This window comes from Hylobates moloch, unplaced genomic scaffold, assembly GCF_009828535.3.
Source record: "Hylobates moloch isolate HMO894 unplaced genomic scaffold, HMol_V3 SCAFFOLD_1, whole genome shotgun sequence".
Classification (NCBI taxonomy): Eukaryota; Metazoa; Chordata; class Mammalia; order Primates; family Hylobatidae; genus Hylobates; species Hylobates moloch.
In genome coordinates, this window is record NW_026652276.1 from 31546480 (window position 1) to 31565885 (window position 19406).

Below are 19406 nucleotides of genomic sequence, written 5' to 3' on the forward strand. Positions count from 1 at the left end.
TTCTTTCTTATAGATTACTGTTAGGATGGCATTACCATCACCAATTTAGTTTGTCTAGGATCAGTTGGCTAATCTTATACTGTTTGCTGGTGTATATTTCAACAACAGGCTTTTTGGACTTTTTAAAATATGATAGTGCTGTATTCAAAAAAGGAATGATTTATACCCCTATTGTTTAGGCGTGTGTGTGTGTGTGTGTGTGTGTGTGTGTGTGTGCATATCTCCCTTCTCTCCCAATTTTTTCCCATACAGTGATATTTTCTTATTGTAACTTTTTCCACTGGAAATTATAACAAAAAGAAGGGGTGGGAGTCTTTTGCTCCACCCAAAATGATTTGGGAATCATTATATTGGATCATTTTCTGAATTGACATATACTTCAAAACACTTTTTTTTAAATACATGCCTATGCTACATTTCTTAGGGGCTAGACATTACATAGTATAACTTTAAAAACACATTACTTAGTGCATCTAGAGGAAAAAAACTGAACTTTCCACTCCAGAGCTGAGAAGATTTTAATATAAAACCTGTCACCAAGCTCGACCAAAATGAAAGATGAAACAAAACAGTGATTTCCCCCAAAGTTTAATTAAAGTGTGTTCCTTCCATAGTAGCTGACTTGCATAAGACTTGCCAATACAAAAACTGTTCCATACTCACCTAAATTTGAAACACAGAGACTACCTTTTAATTTTTTTTACATAGCTGATGTTTAAAGCCATCAGTGAACAACTGCTTTAGAGGTCCACAAGATACTGTCACTCAGTGAATCACTGTTAAGTACCATCAGATAAATTGTAGTGCTCCCAATATTCTATATATAATGCCAGCCTTTCCAAAATATGCACAGCCACATTTTAATAGTTTGCTATGTGAGAAATGTTAATGTGTTCAATGAGACCAAGATTCATAGATTTAAACAGATGGGAATTTGTATCAAAGCACTAATTAAACAAAATGAAATATGTGTCTTTACCGGCTGCTTAGAGTCTTCTGTAGCTTTTATAGCTGGGGACAACACAGCAACTCTAGGGAGCAGCACTTGCCAATGTTAACTCACCTATACGACCCTCTTCTTCATGAAATCTTGAGGGCCTATTCTAACACACTTTTTGGGAAATGGTACAATATCAATATTAGTGTATTAAAATTAAAATGCTTGTAAGAGTATGCTAAGATTTTTGTTGTTTTTGTATGTTGGTACTAAAGGTGTTTTTGTCATTTACCTTTTTAAATTTTGACATTTCGACAGTATTTATAGCCAGTAGGCTTCTTAAGGTTAAAAATATAGTATGTGAGTATAATAGGAAAATACACTATTTGTGGCTATAGCTTTGATTTTTTCAGATTTTTTATTTTATACAAAACAGAAAAAGAATGACTTGGAATGATTTGTAAGTTACAGAGTTTGCTTTATCTTTTCAAAGGAAAAATCTAGAAATTTGACTTAATTTCAAGAAATCCAAAATTATTTAATATCAGTTATTTAGTAAACTTTTAACTTTTTACTAAACCTTTTTTCTCATTTTACAGACCTTTTGAGATCCCACACTCAACATTCTCTGTGTATTGCCTTTGTTGTGCTTCATTGCCAACATCATATTCTACCTAGCTTGCTTTTTCTACATTTTCCTAATGTAATGTTCTTTCAAAAGCATAATTTTTAAGTTTTAGAGACCAAACAGTCCTTTGAGATCATCAAAAGTCTAATCCTTAAAGAAATTGAAATCCAAGGAAATATTCTTAACCTTGGGCCTCTGAGAATCTTAGGGTTTCTGGAAGTGTATAAAACCCCCAAATTATATTCAGCAAGGAGAGAGCATTTTTGCTTTTCTTAAAGGGATCTGTAACTCCCGAAAAGGAGGGTGTGTGTGTATGTTCATGTTCAAACTGTCCTACAAATGGCTCAGGAGTGGAGGGGAGGACAATACATTGCACTAATTTGTTCTACTGCCTGATACTTGTCAGATCTGTTTTCATCCCACCCACTTCTACACATCGGTGCCACAACATAAATAGTGTGTGTTGCCTCTTCCCAATTAGATGGCCAACCTGACATATATAGTGCTTTGGGGCCAGTACTTAGAATGATGAATCCCTCTAGCTTCCTGGTCCAGAAATGTATAACCTCCCTTCTTGTAGTGTGACAAGTCAGTAATGGACATCTTTTTTTTTTTTTTAATAAGAAAAGGGATTTAAAAATATTTATTGTGGTAAAATATACATAACATAAAATTTGCAATTTAACCATTTTTAAATGTACAATTCATTAGCATTAATTATATTCAGTGTTGTACAACCATCGGCACTATTTATTTTCAAAAAATGTTTTATTACTCCAACAGAAACTCTGTACCCATTAGAAAGTAATTCCCCATGCCCCATACTGTCATCCCCTGGTAATCTATATTCTACTTTCTCTATGAATTTGCTTATTTTAGATATTTTATATAAGTGGAATTATACATTTGTTCTTTTGTGTCTGGCTTACTCCATTTAGCATAGTGTCTTCAAGGTTTATCTACGTTATAGAATGTATCAAAACTTCGTCCCTTTCAATGACTGAATAATATTCCATTGTATGTATATACCACATTTCTTTTTTATCTCAGAAAAGGAATTTTTAAAAGGCTATTTAGTAGGTTCTGGAGAGGGGAGCCTGGAGCCTATATAGCCAGTGTGGGGCTGTGAGTGCTATGGGGGCTTTGGAATTCCATCTGTACTCCCTACTGTGTGATCTTGGGTAAATTACTCTAAACCTCAGTCTGTCATCTGTAAAATAGGGATAAGGAATGTTGTACAGATTATTTATTTGAGATAATTGATGGAAATCACTTAGCATAAATTATGGCACCTAAACTGAAGAAGTGCTTATAAATGTTACCTATTATTATGGCTTGTAAAAATCATTGCTTATGCTTCTACTTTCCTTTTTTGTTGTCATACTTTAAGTTCCAGGGTGCATGTGTAGAACATGCAGGTTTGTTACACAGGTATACAGGTGCCATGGTGGTTTGCTGCACCAATCAGCCTGTCATCTACATTAAGTATTTCTCCTAATGCTATCCCTCCCCTAGTCCCCCACCCCCTGACAGGCCCCGGTGTGTGATGTTCCCCTCCCCGTGTCCATGTGTTCTCATTGTTCAGCTCCCACTTAATAAGTGAGAACATGCGGTGTTTGGTTTTCTGTTCTTGTGTTAGTTTGCTGAGAATGATGGCTTTTAGCTTCATCTGTGTTCCTGCAAAGGACATGAACTCATCCTTTTTTATGGCTGCATAGTATTCCACGTTGTATATGTGCTACATTTTCGTTATCCAGTCTATCTTTGACGGACATTTGGGTTGGTTCCATGTCTTTGCTATTGTTAACAGTGTTGCAATAAACATACGTGTGCATTTGTCTTTATAGTAGAATAAGTTATAATCCTTTGGGTATATACCCAGTAATGGAATTGCTGGTCAAATGGTATTTCTGGTTCTAGATCCTTGAGGAATCGCCACACTGTCTTCCGCAATGGTTGAACTAATTTACACTCCCACCAACAGTGTAAAAGCATTACTATTTCTCCACATCCTGTCCAGCATCTGTTGTTTCCTGACTTTTTAATGATCGCCGTTCTAACTGGCATGAGATGGTATCGCATTGTGGTTTTGATTTGCATTTCTCTAATGACCAGTGATGATGAGCTTTTTTTTCATATGTTTGTTGGCCACATAAATGTCTTCTTTTGAGAAGTATCTGTTCATATCCTTTGCCCACTTTTTGATGGAGTTATGTTTTTTTTTTTTCTTGTAAATTTGTAGATTCTGGATGTTAGCCCTTTGTCAGATGGATAGATTGCAAAAATTTTCTCCCATTCTGTAGGTTGCATGTTCACTCTGATGATAGTTTCTTCTGATATGCAGAAGCTCTTTAGTTTAATTAGATCCCATTTGTCAATCTTGGCTTTTGTTACCATTGCTTTTGGTGTTTTAGTCATGAAGTCTTTGCACATGCCTATGTCCTGAATGGTATTGCCTAGGTTGTCTTCTAGGGTTTTTATGGTTTTAGGCCTTACATTTAAGTCTTTAATCCATCTTGAGTTAATTTTTGTATAAAGTATAAGGAAGAGGTCCAGTTTCAGTTTTCTGCATATGGCTGGCCAGTTATCCCAGCACCATTTATTAAGTAGGGAATCCTTTCCCCATTGCTTATTTTTGTCAGGTTTGTCAAAGATCAGATGGCTGTACATGTGTGGTGTTATTTCTGAGGCCTCTGTTCTGTTCTATTGGTCTATATATCTGTTTTGGTACCAGTACCATGCTGTTTTGGTTACTGTAGCCTTGTAGTATAGTTTGAAGTCAGGTAGCATGATGCATCCAGCCTTGTTCTTTTTGCTTAGGATTCTTTTGGCTATGCAGGCTCTTTTTTGGTTCCATATGAAATTTAAAGTAGTTTTTTCTAATTCTGTGAAGAAAGTCAGTGGTAGCTTAATGGGGATAGCATTGAATCTATAAATTACTTTGGGCAGTGTGGTCATTTTCACAATATTGATTCTTCCTATCCATGAGCATGGAATGTTTTTCCATTTGTTTGTATCCTCTCTTGTTTCCTTGATCAGTGGTTTGTAGTCCTCCTTAAAGAGGTCCTTCACATCCCTTGTAAGTTGTATTCCCAGGTATTTTATTCTCTTTGTAGCAATTGTGAATGGGAGTTCACCCATGATTTGGCTCTTTGTCTATTATTAGTGTATAGGAATGCTTGTGATTTTTGCACATTGATTTTGTATCCTAGACTTTGCTTATCAGCTTAAGGAGATCTTGGGCTGAGATGAAGGGGTTTTCTAAATATACAATCATGTCATCTGCAAATAGAGACAATTCGACTTCATCTGTTCCTATTTGAATACCCTTTATTTCTTTCTCTTGCCTGATTGCCCTGGCCAGAACTTCCAATACTATGTTGAATCGGAGTGGTAAAAGAGGGCATCCTTGTTTTGTGCTAGTTTTCAAGGGGAATGCCTCCAGTTTTTGCCCATTCAGTATGATATTGGCTGTGGGCTTGTCATAAATAGCTCTTACTATTTTGAGATACATTCCATCAATACCTAGTTTATTGAGAGTTTTTAGCATGAAGGGCTGTTGAACTTTTGTTGAAGGCCTTTTCTGCATCTATTGAGATAATCATGTGGTTTTTGTCTTTGGTTCTGTTTATGTGATGGATTACATTTATTGATTTGCATATGTTGAACCAGCCTTGCATCCCATGGATGAAGCTGACTTGATCGTGGTGGATAAGCTTTTTGATGTGCTGCTGGATTCGGTTTGCCAGTATTTTACTGAGGATTTTCATATTGATGTTCTTCAGGGATATTGGCCTGAAATTTTCTTTTTTTGTTGTGTCTCTGCCAGGTTTTGGTATCAGGATGATGCTGGCCTCATAAAATGAGTTAGGGAGGAGTCCCTTTTTTTCTTGTTTGGAATAGTTTCAGAAGGAATGGTACCAGCTCCTCCTTGTACGTCTGGTAGAATTCGGCTATGAATCTGTCTGGTCCTGGACTTTTTTTGGTTGGTAGGCTATTAATTAATTACTGCCTCAATTTCAGAACTTGTTATTGGTCTATTCAGGGATTCAACTTCTTCCTGGTTTAGTCTTGGGAGGGTGTATGTGTCAAGGAATTTATCCATTTCTTCTAGATTTTCTAGTTTATCTGCATAGAGATGTTTACAGTATTCTCTGATGGTAGTTTGTATTCCTGTGGGATCAGTGATGATATCCCCATTTATCATTTTTTATTGTGCCTATTTGATTCTTCTCTCTTTTCTTATTAGTCTAGCTAGTGGTCTATCTATTTTATTGATCTTTTCAAAAAACCAAACCAGCTCTGGGATTCATTGATTTTTTTTTGAAAGGTTTTTCATGTCTTTATCTCCTTCAGTTCTGCTCTCATCTTACTTATTTCTTGTCTTCTGCTAGCTTTTGAATTTGTTTGCTCTTGCTTCTCTAGTTCTTTTAATTGTGATGTTAGGGTGTCTATTTTAGATCTTTCCTGCTTTCTCTTGTGGGCATTCAGTGCTATAAATTTCCCTCTAAACGCTGCTTTAGCTGTATCCCAGAGATTCTGGTACACTATGTCTTTGTTCTCATTGGTTTCAAAGAACTTATGTATTTCTGCCTTAGTTTCGTTATTTACCCAGTAGTCATTCAGGAGCAGGTTGTTCAATTTCTGTGTAGTTGTGCGGTTTTGAGTGAGTTTCTTGATCCTGAGTTCTAATTTGATTGCACTATGGCCTGAGAGACTGTTACGATTTCCATTCTTTTTCATTCGCTGAGGAGTGTTTTACTTCCAATTATGAGGTCAAGTTTAGAATGAGTGTGATGTGCTGAGAAGAATGTACATTCTGTTGATTTGGGGTGGAGAGTTTTATAGATGTCTATTAGGTCTGCTTGGTCCAGAGCTGAGTTTAAGTCCTGAATATCCTTGTTAATTTTCTGCTCGTTGATCTGTCTAATATTGGCAGTGGGGTGTTAAAGTCTCCCATTATTATTGTGTGGGAGTCTAAGTCTCTTTGTAGGTCTCTAAGAACTTGCTTTATGAATCTGGGTGCTCCTGTATTGGGTGCATATACATTTAGGATATTCAGCTCTTGTTGCATTGATCCCTTTACCATTATGTAATGGCCTTCTTTGTCTCTTTTGATCTTTGTTGGTTTAAAGTGTTTTATCAGGGACTAGGATTGCAACCCCGGTTTTTTTCTTTGCTTTCCATTTGCTTGGTCAATATGCCTCCATCCCTTTATTTTGAGCCTATGTGTGTCTTTGCACATGAGATGGGTCTCCTGAATACAGCATACCCATGGGTCTTGACTCTTTATCCAGTTTGCCGGTCTGTGTATTTTAACTGGGGCATTTAGCTCATTTACATTTAAGGTTAATATTGTTATGTGTGAATTTGATCCTGTCATTATGATGCTAGCTGGTTATTTTGCCCCTTAGTTGATGCAATTTCTTCATAGTGTCAGTGGTCTTCACAATTTGGTATGTTTTTGCAGTAGCTGGTACCAGTTGTTCTTTTCCATGTTGAGTGCTTCCTTCAGGAGCTCTTGTAAGGCAGGCCTGGTGGTGACAAAATCTCTCAGCATTTTCTTGTCTGTAAAGGATTTTATTTCTCCTTTGCCTATGAAGCTTAGTTTGGCTGGATATAAAATTCTAGGTTGAAAATTCTTTTAAGAATGTTGAATATTGGCCCCCACTGTCTTCTGGCTTGTGGGGTTTCTGCATAGAGATCCATAGAGAGCTTCCCTTTGTGGGTAACCCGACCTTTCTCTCTGGCTGCACTTAACACTTTTTCCTTCATTTCAACCTTGGTGAATCTGACGATTATGTGTCTTGGGGTTGCTCTTCTCAAGGAGTATCTTTGTGGTGCTTTCTACTTCCTGAATGTGAATGTTGGCCTGTCTTGCTAGGTTGGGGAAGTTCTCCTGGATAATATCCTGAAGAGTGTTTCCAACTTGGTTCCATTCTCCCCGTCGCTTTCAGGTACACCAAATGTAGGTTTGGTCTTTTCACATAGTCCATTATTTCTTGGAGGCTTCTGTTCCTTTTTATTATTTTTTCTCTAACCTTGTCTTCATGCTTTATTTCATCAAATTGATCTTCAATCTCTGATATCTTTTCTTCTGCTTGATCAATTCGGCCATTGATACTTGTGTATGCTTGACAAAGCTCTTGTGCTGTGTTTTTCAGCTCCATCAGGTCATTTATGTTCTTCCTTAAACTGGTTATTCTAGTTAGCAATTCCTCTAACCTTTTTTCAAGGGTCTTAGCTTCCGTGCATTTGGTTAGAACATGCTCCTTTAGCTCAGGGGAGTTTGTTATTACCCACCTTCTGAAGCCTACTTCCATCAATTCATCAAACTCACTCTCCACCCAGTTGTGTTCCCTTGCTGGCAAGGAGTTGTGATCCTTTGGAGGAGAAGCAGCATTCTAGTTTTGGAATTTTCAGCCTTTTTGCACTGGTTTCTCTCCATCTTCGTGGATTTGTCTACCTTTGGTCTTTGACGCTGGTGACCTTCAGATGGGGTTTCTGAGTGGATGTCCTTTTTGTTGATATTGCTGTTATCCCTTTCTGTTTGTTAGTTTTCCTTCTAACAGGCCCATCTGCTGCAGGTCTGCTAGAGTTTGCTGGAGGTCCACTCCAGACGCTGTTTTCCTAGGTATCACCAGTGGAGCCTCCAGAAGAGCAAAGATTGCTGCCTGTTTCTTCCTTTGGAAGCTTTTTCCCAGAGGGGCACCTGCCAGATGCCAGCCAGAGCTCTCTTGTACGAGGTGTCTGTCGACCCCTGCTGGGAGCTATCTCCCAGTCAGGAGGCAGGGGGGCAGGGACTCACTTGAGGAGACAGTCTGTCCCTCAGCAGAGCTCGAGCACTGTGCTGGGAGATCCACTGCTCTCTTCAGAGCCGGCAGGCAGGAATGTTTAAGTCTGCTGAACTTGTGCCCACAGCCACCCCTTCCCCCAGGTGCTCTGTCCTAGGGAGATAGGGGTTTTATCTATAAGCCCCTGACTGGGGCTGCTGCCTTTTTTTCAGAGATGCCCTGCCCAGACACTGGACATCTGTTTTTAAAGTTACAAACCTTTTGATAATACAAGGCCAGAAACTCTCCCCAGTAACACCCTGAGGAAGTACTGTGAGGAGTGGAACAGAACTATCCTGTTTGTGTGTCTTTATTCTTCATTCAGTGACATTTCAGTGACTTGCTTATCTCTTCTAAAGATGGGTTGCATTAATATCAACATATCAAAACAAATAAATGGAGCCGCAACAAAGTGGTTGTTAGTTTGAGAGTTTCTGAAAACACATAAAATAACCATTATGATTTATCAGTGATATCATTTCTTTATTTTATCTTGAGAATATAGCATGTACAACTTGCAGTTAAGTCCTAGTAATCATCGAACCCAACTAATGAATTTTAGTGATTTGAATTCAAATCCAGAAAAAAAGGGATATACTTCCTTTATTACCCTAAACTGTATTGTTTTAATAAGATGCTCTGAGCAATACTGTATTTTAGATAAATATTTGAAAAGCATTTGCTACCTACTTTGAATGTTCCAAATGCAAATATGTTTGGCTGCAAAGTAAATGGAATGCTAATTATATATCGCCACCTAGTGGTAATGTATGTCATAACATTGGCAAAAAAGGAATGGAGTTAATGCCATGGTTCAAATATTTTATTTCAGTTGGAATATCATTGGAATCAATGCAGTAATTCTGTGTAAGACTTCCATAGAGCAGTGTGTGTTTAAAAAAAATTACAGTATTTTTTTTGCATAGTTCTTTCAGTCTTTGCAAAAGTAAATCAAAAGTACTTTATATTGAAATTCTATATAATTTGACACTTTTATATTAAAAATAGGTTCATATCAAACTTGAGATATTCATTGTTTACTGTAACAGTTGAGTTTGTATCTAATAAACAGATTTTGTTTTCTTATGGCCCCAACATTGCTGAGCTCCCAGTTCTGGCATGAGAAAAAAAATTCTTAATAAATGTTTTTATTAAAAATTTAAAATTCTTAAATGTTTTTATTAAAATTTAAAATTCTTATTAAAAAATTAAAAATTACTTTTAAAAATTAAGGGAGCGTGTTTGTGTAGATATATATGGTATCGAAGTAGAAAACAAAATGGCCCATAATTCTATCCATAAGCCCTGTTGTTTTAAAAAGGTCAAAGTATACAAGAAAATGTATTAGAAGAAAAAGGGAAGAAACCTCTAGCCAAGTTTCTTGGTTATCTGTTTCTCAGTATATCTCTTCCTAAGATAACCACTGTTTCACTATGAATTGTTGCCTATATTTGTAGAAGAAAAAAATGGATGAGCCAGCATTTGCATATTTAACTAATTTGAGTTGCCTCAATTTGATGAGGAAATAATATGAAAAAGTTTAAACTTTTTCACTAACTGCAACTAGCCATGTGTTTTCAACCCCTCGTTTCCTGCAGTTCCCTTAAAGACTCCTTCATAAGTTTCTCTCAGTCTTTCTTTCATAATTGTCAGCCACTTTCACTCACTAAAGTCATCTCATTCTGCTTATTTAAAACCTATCCTCTTCATTTTAAATGTTTTCTCCCCCCTCACCACAAGCGTGTGGAAGTAGTGGAGAGGGAGATGGGAGAGGAAGATTGTTCTCTTTCATATCTGCTCTCCCTGCTGAGCTAGGATGTTTTCACTCACTGTATCTATAGCCTGGTGGTAACAATTGTTAGGTTTTTGTTTGCTTGAGATTTTGTTTGATTTTGTTTGTTTTTGTTGTAAATATTGGTGGTCTCCAGAGATTGGCAGTAGAGGCTGTAAACCCCCTCAGCTGTACCCCTACCTTCTGAGTATGTTCAAATGAAAGCACAAGTGGGTGCCCAATTCTGCCAACTGTGCAAACACTTTAGGAAGAAGATACTCTTTAGAAGATACTGTTTAGACATACATACATACATACATACATACATACAGTCTCCTACCTTGTTTTTGTAGCTCAGAGAAAGTCGCATTGCCCTCAAGCCCTTCTTAGACTTTATTCATCAAAGAGTGGGAAAGCCCGTACCATCTCCCAAACCTCCAGCCCATCTTTACCACTCACTCCACCAATGAAAAACCATTTTCTATCATTCCTTAATAATAACAAATTCTCTGGTGTAGATTTTGATAAAGTTCCTATATGAAAAAGAGGCACTTCAGTGCTGAGTACCTCTGAATGTTGACTGCTGCTTAGAGTACTTCAAATACATCACTTTGGGGCGGGGGTTGGAGGGACCTGATGTTTGTTACTTCAAATGCCAATTAACCATCCCTAGTGTATAGACTGAAGTTAGATGACAGACATGCACAGGCACGGCACACTGCTTCTGCTTAACTACTTTAAAATTAAATTTCCATATAGATAAACAAGATAATTTCTAAACCGGAAGGGACTATTTGTTTCACAGATGAAAAATTTTAAGAACAAAGATTTAGTGTCGAAAGCTACCTGATAACATTTGTTAGGGCTAGAAAGTCTCATTACTACTTTCTTCCAGAGTTTCATTGGCTCTTTGTGCTAATATCATTTTGTTAAGTTTCACCAAAAATTAAAATGTTTTAACTTAAATGGGATCATATCAAATTTATAGGCTAATTTAGGGATGATTGAGATGCACTTCAAAATTTCATGTGACAAAAAATCTGAAGTAGCAAGGACATTTGTCTTCCCTATCATATTTGCTGCCCACTCCCCTCTCCGCAAAAAGGGAACATTCTCAGAGGTAAAACTACCAAAGATGGTTACTTTCCTAAACTGACTTCCCTCTGTGATCTTCTCCCCTACTTGCTGGTTCCTGAGGCTTCCCCTTTTGGTCTCTGATGAAAAGGCTGGGGCTTTGATGACCCTGCTGTGCCATGTCTATGACTATGCATGCATCTGGGGCCAGGTGATGTGGAGGACAGGGAAGTAAAGCAGTGGGGTCTTATAACCCCCTCCTAAGACTGTTCCTCCTAAGGCAGCTCCTCCAATCTGTGGGGAAATTTCCCTCCCTCAGAGTTTAGGCTCCCAGGGCTCCCCTTGTCTTCTCACCTGCGCCCAGCATGAGATTGCTTGCAGCTTGGGGCACAAGAGAACTGAGAAAAGGAAAATAAAGAAAAATGGAGGGTTAACCCATTCTCTCTGATATTAGGAGTTCTCTTTGTTCAGACAGCACTAGAGGGCTTCTGCTGGGTCTCTATCAGCCTACTTGTGCCTACTTTTGGGTTTTGGGCTGTATTGAGTTCAGACCAGGGGAATACCAGAGAGAAAAAATGGTAAACTCACCACTGGTTTGGTGCTACTTCAGATTCCTGTCCTCTTCCCGTTTTTGCATGTTACCGTTTGCTTTTCAGAGACCTCAGATAGCTGCTCTATCCTGTCCAGGTTTTAGAGCCACATTTTGAGGGAGACACAAGGTGCAGAGCATGCTTGCTCCATCTTACCTGAAACCAGAACTGAAAGTAACTTTTTCTGAGAAGCTGAACTGAGTCTATCCGTAGGGATTGAATGAACTATAATACATTCATTCAGTGGGGTTCTATGCAAGTATTACAAAGAACGTGACTACTCTGTGTGCTGTTATGGAACCATTGTCAAGATGTATTGTTAAATAGCAAGCTGTAGAATATTTATACATATGTATATTTATGCTTATGTGTACATAAAATCTAGGAATACACACAAAAAAAATGGTAACTGTGGTGATTTCTGAGGAGAACTAGAAGGCTGGGAGACTGAGGAGATGGAGACTTGACTGACACCTCTGTACTATTAATATTTGCATGTATTGGCCAGTTGCAGTGGCTCACGTCTGTAATCCCAGCACTTTGGGAGGCTGAGGCAGGCGGATCACCTGAGGTCGGGAATTGGAGACCAGTCTGACCAACATGGAGAAATCTCGTCTCTACTGAAAATACAAAGTTAGCCAGGTGTAGTGGTGTGTACCTATAATCCCAGCCCCTCGGGAGGATGAGGCAGGAGAATCGCTTAAACCTGGGAGGCGGAGGTTGCGGTGAGCCGAGATCACGCCATTGCACTCCAGCCTGGGCAAGAAGAGTAAAACTGTCTCAAAAAAAAAAAAATTTACATGTATTATTGACTGCGGTAGATGAGACCTACTTCAGGTAGGCCTGGTGACACATTAAGAAATTAACCAAGGAAGGAGATGATGGGCCATTTGAGTGTTGACTTAGTCCTTTCTCCGGGCTAAATGCCCTAAGAGCCAGCAGTTCTTGGCTTCTCTGACCCCAACTGCTAAAATACTCGCCTTAGGGCCTGCCTCCATGAGGAACTAGGGAGATTTCAGATAGCCTCAGCCATACATTTGTATTCTTTCATTTTATGAATGTATTTGTCAGTTTCATTGTTAAGTGAAAAAATTTAATAGAGGGCTAATCTGTGAACCGTGACTGTTCTATAGATAGATATTATATATGTATAAATACATACTTTGTGTGCATGTATATTTTTTCAATGTACCATTGTTAAGTATACCCCAATACCTGGTTCCTTTCAAATTATTTTGGGCATGTATTTTTATTTTTAGGCTAATTCACCTAAATAAGATTGATCCTCATGCTCCAAATGAAATGCTCTATGGGCGAATAGGCTACATCTATGCTCTTCTTTTTGTCAATAAGAACTTTGGAGTGGAAAAGATTCCTCGAAGCCATATTCAGCAGGTACCACGTTTTTGTGTTTTCAGGAGTCTTTTTAGGATCCCATTTACTTACTACCTGCCTAAACTATTGTTTGTGCCTCTGTAGTTAGCACATTCCATATAAAGGAAGGTATATCTGGACCTCTAAAGGTTGGGCACAGTCCAAGAACCAATAGCTTTCTACGGAGTGCTGTTGGAAACATTTCTGACTCAGAGTCAGAAGGCCAGTTTGCTCCATTTCAGAATTTAGAGGCCCTCTCCAAAGAGGATTAGAGCCAAATTTCACCTCCCAGATGGAGGATCTCCTTTGGTGGTGCCTAGAGGAGTTTATGCTTTTCTTTGACAGGTGAACTCTTGTAAACTGTAATGCAAAGAGCTCAAGATCCTCTATGCCCTCCCCCTTCTAGGCTAAATATAGTCCCACACACTTCTCTGATGGAGAATTAAACTGTGCCTTTCCCTGGCTATAAGCTGGTGTCTAATTTGTCATGTTCTCCAGTACCTCTTAGCAAAAAAGTCTTTACCCCTCCAGGAAGGTTTTTGTTCAGTTAACTTGTTATTTTGGTTGGTTTTTCTCCCTGTAGATTTGTGAAACAATTTTAACCTCTGGAGAAAACCTAGCTAGGAAGAGAAACTTCACGGCAAAGTCTCCACTGATGTATGAATGGTACCAGGAATATTATGTAGGGGCTGCTCATGGCCTGGCTGGAATTTATTACTACCTGATGCAGGTAAGGGTGATTATGGTGAAACTTTAAAATGTCCTTCCTGACCCATGTACTATAATGGGTGAGAAAACAGATATTCTAGTTCTAGTTTGTCATTCTGTCAACCTCTGCATTACAGTAATCTCCTTGTAATTACTTGTCGTAGACTAACAAAAGTAATGTTTACGAAGGTGCCTTTAAAAGTGCATAAACATTAAAGGCCCTGCATTTTGAGATGATGTTTGATTTGCAGGTGACCTACTTGCCCACTGAGTGCCACTTGTGCAGACTAAAGTATTTTGACTTATAATTCTGTATGAAGTGCCTCTGCTCTTTCAGCCAGTGCTTTGAATTAAAAATATTATTCCACATTAAAAGGCACAACTGATTCCAACAAATTCCAGGAATAAGAACAAAATCAATAGAAAACAAATGAGCGCTTGTTGCCTAATGCTCACTTAGAGAGCAAAGCTGAGGAGACTTTTACTTACCTGAAAAACAGCTGAATATGCTCTACCCAACAGTTCTTAGGATCTAATACTATTGGGGCACATCAACCAAAGTCAAATAGACTAAAGACAGATAGAATTTACTGCAGCAAACATAACTTGGGAGAGATCAGAAGAGGACTTCTCAGGAGAGCATCATTTTGGGGGACTTATGAAGCACTCCTTAAGGAGAAATTGGCACTTCTGAATAAGAATTCATGGCAAAGACAATTGATTTTTAATGGCAGCAGAGTACCCCTGTCACCTTCCCAAGGCACACTGTGGCATAAAGAAAAATGTTTCATTAACGTGTTCAGCAGGAGTGCTTGGATATACATACTACCAGCTCTTTGAGTAGCTGGCTCTTATAATACAAGATCAGTATTGGACCTGCCCTCTACCTATAAATAAACAAGGACAACAGAACTGAAAAACTCAAGATTATTAATACTTTTGAATGCAGAGTCACACATTGAGTGTTAGTGGCAATCAGAGACTAACTGGCGTATTCTACACTTTTCAATTAGAGGTTATATAATTAGGATGTTGACATTTAGACTTAAATTTCTTTATTTTTCTGGTACATATCTTCCTCTCTATTCCCAGTAGTAAATGTAGATTCCTAAAAGTTTTCAGGAAAGAAGAATCTTCTGAAGTTTCAAGGTTAGTTAGAATCAAACATATTAGAGGCCCTCTCCAAAAAGGATTAGACAGCCTTATCGAAATTTCATTGAAACAAATAATCAGGAGACATAGTTAGTGACTAGACAGCCTCATCAAACTTTCATTGAAACAAATAATCAGGAGACATACTCTGCCTCCTCATGTTAGCTGTAGTAAGAACTCTGAAAACCCAAGTATTGATTTTTCCATTTGCAGGTTCTCATCTCTTTGAAATGATTTAATTTTTAATCCTGAAAGTCTATTCTAGTAGGTACCCCTTCATCAACATAAAATAAAACATCATTATTTTTAGGCCATGTTGGGTAATTCCTACAAGTTTGAGGAGACTCCACTCATTCTACTGTAACAATCTGAGCTTAAATGCTATTCTTTGTATAAAATGAAATCTGTCTTCTAAATAACTCAGTGCACTTTCAGAATCTTGTGAAAGTCGTATTGTCAGCGTTACTTTGACCTCACCATGACCGCCTCCTGCCTGTGCTTCACACCACTGCCCACCCCTCACCACCACATGCCCCACACCTTGCCTAGCAAAACAGCACTTTGAATCTGTTAAAGACATTAGCAGTCATTGAATTAAGAACAGGACCAAAAGGAGAAACTAAAACGTGTATCAAAAATGGTGGCTCATATGCTGTATGTCAGTATGTCCTATGGATCTGTAAGTTGTTATGTCAAAATAATGTGGCATTTAGATCAGTCCTAAATCCTCTGCAAAAAGACTTGATCTAGAGGCATGCTGTAGTTTGGAATCTAGATTCCAGGTCTCTTAACGTTAGTACCCTTTTTCTATTGAAAATACCACCTATCTCTTCTCTAAAGGTAATAACAAAAGTCATGCTTGGTTTGTCTAGTACATCTCTTTGTGACTTTTAAAGCTTGCTTTATATATTGAAACCATGGGAAACTTCTCTTACACTCACATTCATAGGCATTGACTTAGGAAAATTACTTATATGTATGTAGATAACAATTAATATTGACAAACAATATATACAAAATGCCGAGCACAGTGGCTCATGCCTGTTATCCCAGGACTTTGGGAGGCTGAGGTGGGCGGATCATCTGAGGTCAGGAATTCAAAACCAGCCTGGCCAACATGGTGAAACCTCGTCTTTACTAAAAATACAAAAATTAGCCAGGCATGGTGACAGGCATCTGTAATCCCAAGTACTTGGGAGGCTGAGACAGGAGAATCACTTGAACCCGGGAGGTGGAGGTTGCAGGGAGCCAAGATCGCACCATTGCACTTCAGCCTGGGTGACAAGAGTGAAACTCCATCTCAAAAAAAAAAAGAAAAAAGAAAAGCAATATATACAAAAGGCCCTAAGAGTTAACTGATAGCAATTTTACTTTGTCCCATTGTTTAAAATTTTTAAATGAAATCACAAAATATTAAAATAAAGGCATCCAATAGGTGGAAAAATTGGATGAAATCCAAAACCTCTTAATGACCTTCCATTTCCTCTTAGCCATGCTTTTTTTCTAGTTTAAATATACTGAGACCTAGGAAGGCTTATTTGCTTCAGCAGAACTAATAATTTCCTTCTCATTTTCAGCCCAGCCTTCAAGTGAGCCAAGGGAAGTTACATAGTTTGGTCAAGCCCAGTGTAGACTACGTCTGCCACCTGAAATTCCCTTCTGGCAATTACCCTCCATGTATAGGTGATAATCGAGATCTGCTTGTCCATTGGTGCCATGGCGCCCCTGGGGTAATCTACATGCTCATCCAGGCCTATAAGGTACTGTGTGTATTTTTGAAATAAATTTTTTTAAATAACCAAAAATTTATAATTTAAAATTAGTTTTATCCTAATCCATAAAGGAACAATAAATAAATCTCTTGTGGGACCTAAGATCACTTTACTAAATGAATTATAATTCATTCTCACCATCTATCTGTACCATAGCAGGCATTGTTTCATATCCTACTTTTAACAACACTTAGGTTGCAATGAGATATTGTTTATGATCCAGCATATTATCTAGCAGTTCCACTCCTAGGTGTGTACTCAAAAGAACCAAAACTAAGAATTCAAACAGATGCTATACACCAGCATTCATAGCGGCATTATTTATAATTGCCACAGGTGAAAATAATCCAAGTACTCATCAACAGATGAATTGATAAAGTTAATGGGTGCAGCACACCAGCGTGGCACATGGATACATATGTAACAAACCTGCACATTGTGCACATGTACCCTAAAACTTAAAGTATTATAATAATAATAATAATAAAAAGAAAATGTCATATATACAATGGAACATATCACAATGCAATGGATTATTATTCTATTAAAAGAATGACTTTCTGATACATATTACAATGTGGATGAACCGTGAAAACATGCTAAGTGAAATAAACAGATATAAAAGGACAAATATTGTATGATTCCATTGTAGTGCATAAATAACACTAATAAAAAGCATGCCCTCACAGAACTGCAATCAAAGAAGAGCTTTAGTTGAGAAAAAAAAAATCTATGACCATTGGTGCCAAATCAACGGATTACAAGTCTTCAGACTATTGCTGGGCACTGGAATCTCATAAATAAGCTTTTAGTGTATCATATTCTACATTTCAGAAAATTAGATATATTAATAATAGAAAACTTTTTAAACCGCCTTATCCTACTTTTAAGAACACTTAGGTTGCAATGAGATATTAAAAATATCTACTCAGAATATTTCCCAAGTCTTTGATGAAGATATAGGAGGCAGTAAAAGATTGTAAAGGTCTATCTCTATTTTTCTGACTGCATATTTAATAAAGAACAGTTGTTCTTCTCCAGTGTGTAAAGAAACTTCCTAATAGTGAAGAGGGCATCAGAGTTACAAAGAAGATAGCATGTGTTCTTTGGAAAGTCACTCATGATAAAAGCAAGTTGCAAATTAAATAATGCTGCTTCCTCAGTAACACCCACATAAACAAACACACATGCACAGAAAGCTTAGACTGTACCTATAGTCATGCACAGTTTTTTTTAAAGCCAAACTAGTCGATTTTAGTAATTGTCACTAGCAATATAACACATCCCTCTGTCACTAAATCCTTTACCCTTTCTTGCCAAGCCATCTCCCTCTTTCCTCCTTATCTATCAGGAAGGAATATCAATGGAACTTTCTTTTATATCCCTTATAATAAAATGCATGTCCTTTGCCTCTGCAGGTATTCAGAGAGGAAAAGTATCTCTGTGATGCCTATCAGTGTGCTGATGTGATCTGGCAATATGGGTTGCTGAAGAAGGGATATGGGCTGTGCCACGGTTCTGCAGGGAATGCCTATGCCTTCCTGACACTCTACAACCTCACGCAGGATATGAAGTACCTGTATAGGGCCTGTAAGGTAGGAGTCAGAACCACCAAATAGAAAGCAGCTCGGTGGCTCACACCTGTAATCTCAGCATTTTGGGAGGCCGAGGCAGGCGGATCACCTGAGGTCAGGAGTTCGAGACAGCCTGGCTAACATGGTCTCTGCTAAAATGACAAAAAATTAGCCAGGTGTGGTGGCAGGCGCCTATAATCCCAGCTACTTTGGAGGCTGAGGCACAAGAATCACTTGAACCCAGGAGGCGGAGGTTGCAGTGAGCCAAGATCACACCATTGTACTCCAGCCTGGGTGACAAGAGTGAAACTCCATCTCAAAAAAAAAAAAAAAAAAGCGGGTCTTCCAGGAGGTTGTAGAAAGGGTTCTAGTTCATCTGATTTAATTCATTTATCCCTAAAACCATAGGTCTTGGATAACAAATACAGTTATTTAAGGAAAACCTTGAAAAGCTTTTCAGTTAAATTAGAATTCCTTTAAAGGGACATAATTCTACTCAACAGCATTAATGGGAGAAAAAAATAAAGATGTAGGGTGATTTTGTGCCTTTCTTCTTGAATAACGTTGGAGATACGTGAGACTCAGACAGCTCATTAAATTCCTCCCATGCTGTGTACTCTCTTTCAAACCGTCCTTTTCTCTGCATTAATCTCCTTTCTCCGATGTGAAGGTAGTGTTTGACTTTTCAGAGTAATTTGTATAGACAACCTCTTAACTTTTGGGGGGGTCTCTGGAAGAAATCACTATACTTATTTAACTTGGTCTCATTTTCAGTTTGCTGAATGGTGCTTAGAGTATGGAGAACATGGATGCAGAACACCAGACACCCCTTTCTCTCTCTTTGAAGGTATTTTGTACACTTTATTTATTTGCCTTATAATATCAGCATCTACTTCTCTGCTTGGTAATTAATGTATTTGAATTTAAGTTTTAGCAAAAAATTTTATAATTATTCTTAAACTACGTTTTTATTTCCTAATATGCTAAATCGAT

General features: G+C 38.0%; 1 protein-coding gene across 4 annotated transcripts in view; it reads left to right on the forward strand.

Annotated features, from left to right (window-relative positions):
- LANCL1 (LanC like glutathione S-transferase 1) overlaps positions 1-19406 on the forward strand; it is a 46095-nt gene that overhangs the window by 22721 nt on the left and 3968 nt on the right. For all 4 annotated transcript variants that reach the window (XM_032754662.2, XM_032754664.2, XM_032754665.2 and 1 more), the window contains exons 5-9: positions 13093-13228; positions 13791-13937; positions 16645-16827; positions 18258-18434; positions 19188-19260. In XM_032754662.2, coding sequence (XP_032610553.1) covers positions 13093-13228; positions 13791-13937; positions 16645-16827; positions 18258-18434; positions 19188-19260 — 716 coding nt within the window. The remainder of the gene's footprint in view (positions 1-13092; positions 13229-13790; positions 13938-16644; positions 16828-18257; positions 18435-19187; positions 19261-19406) is intronic.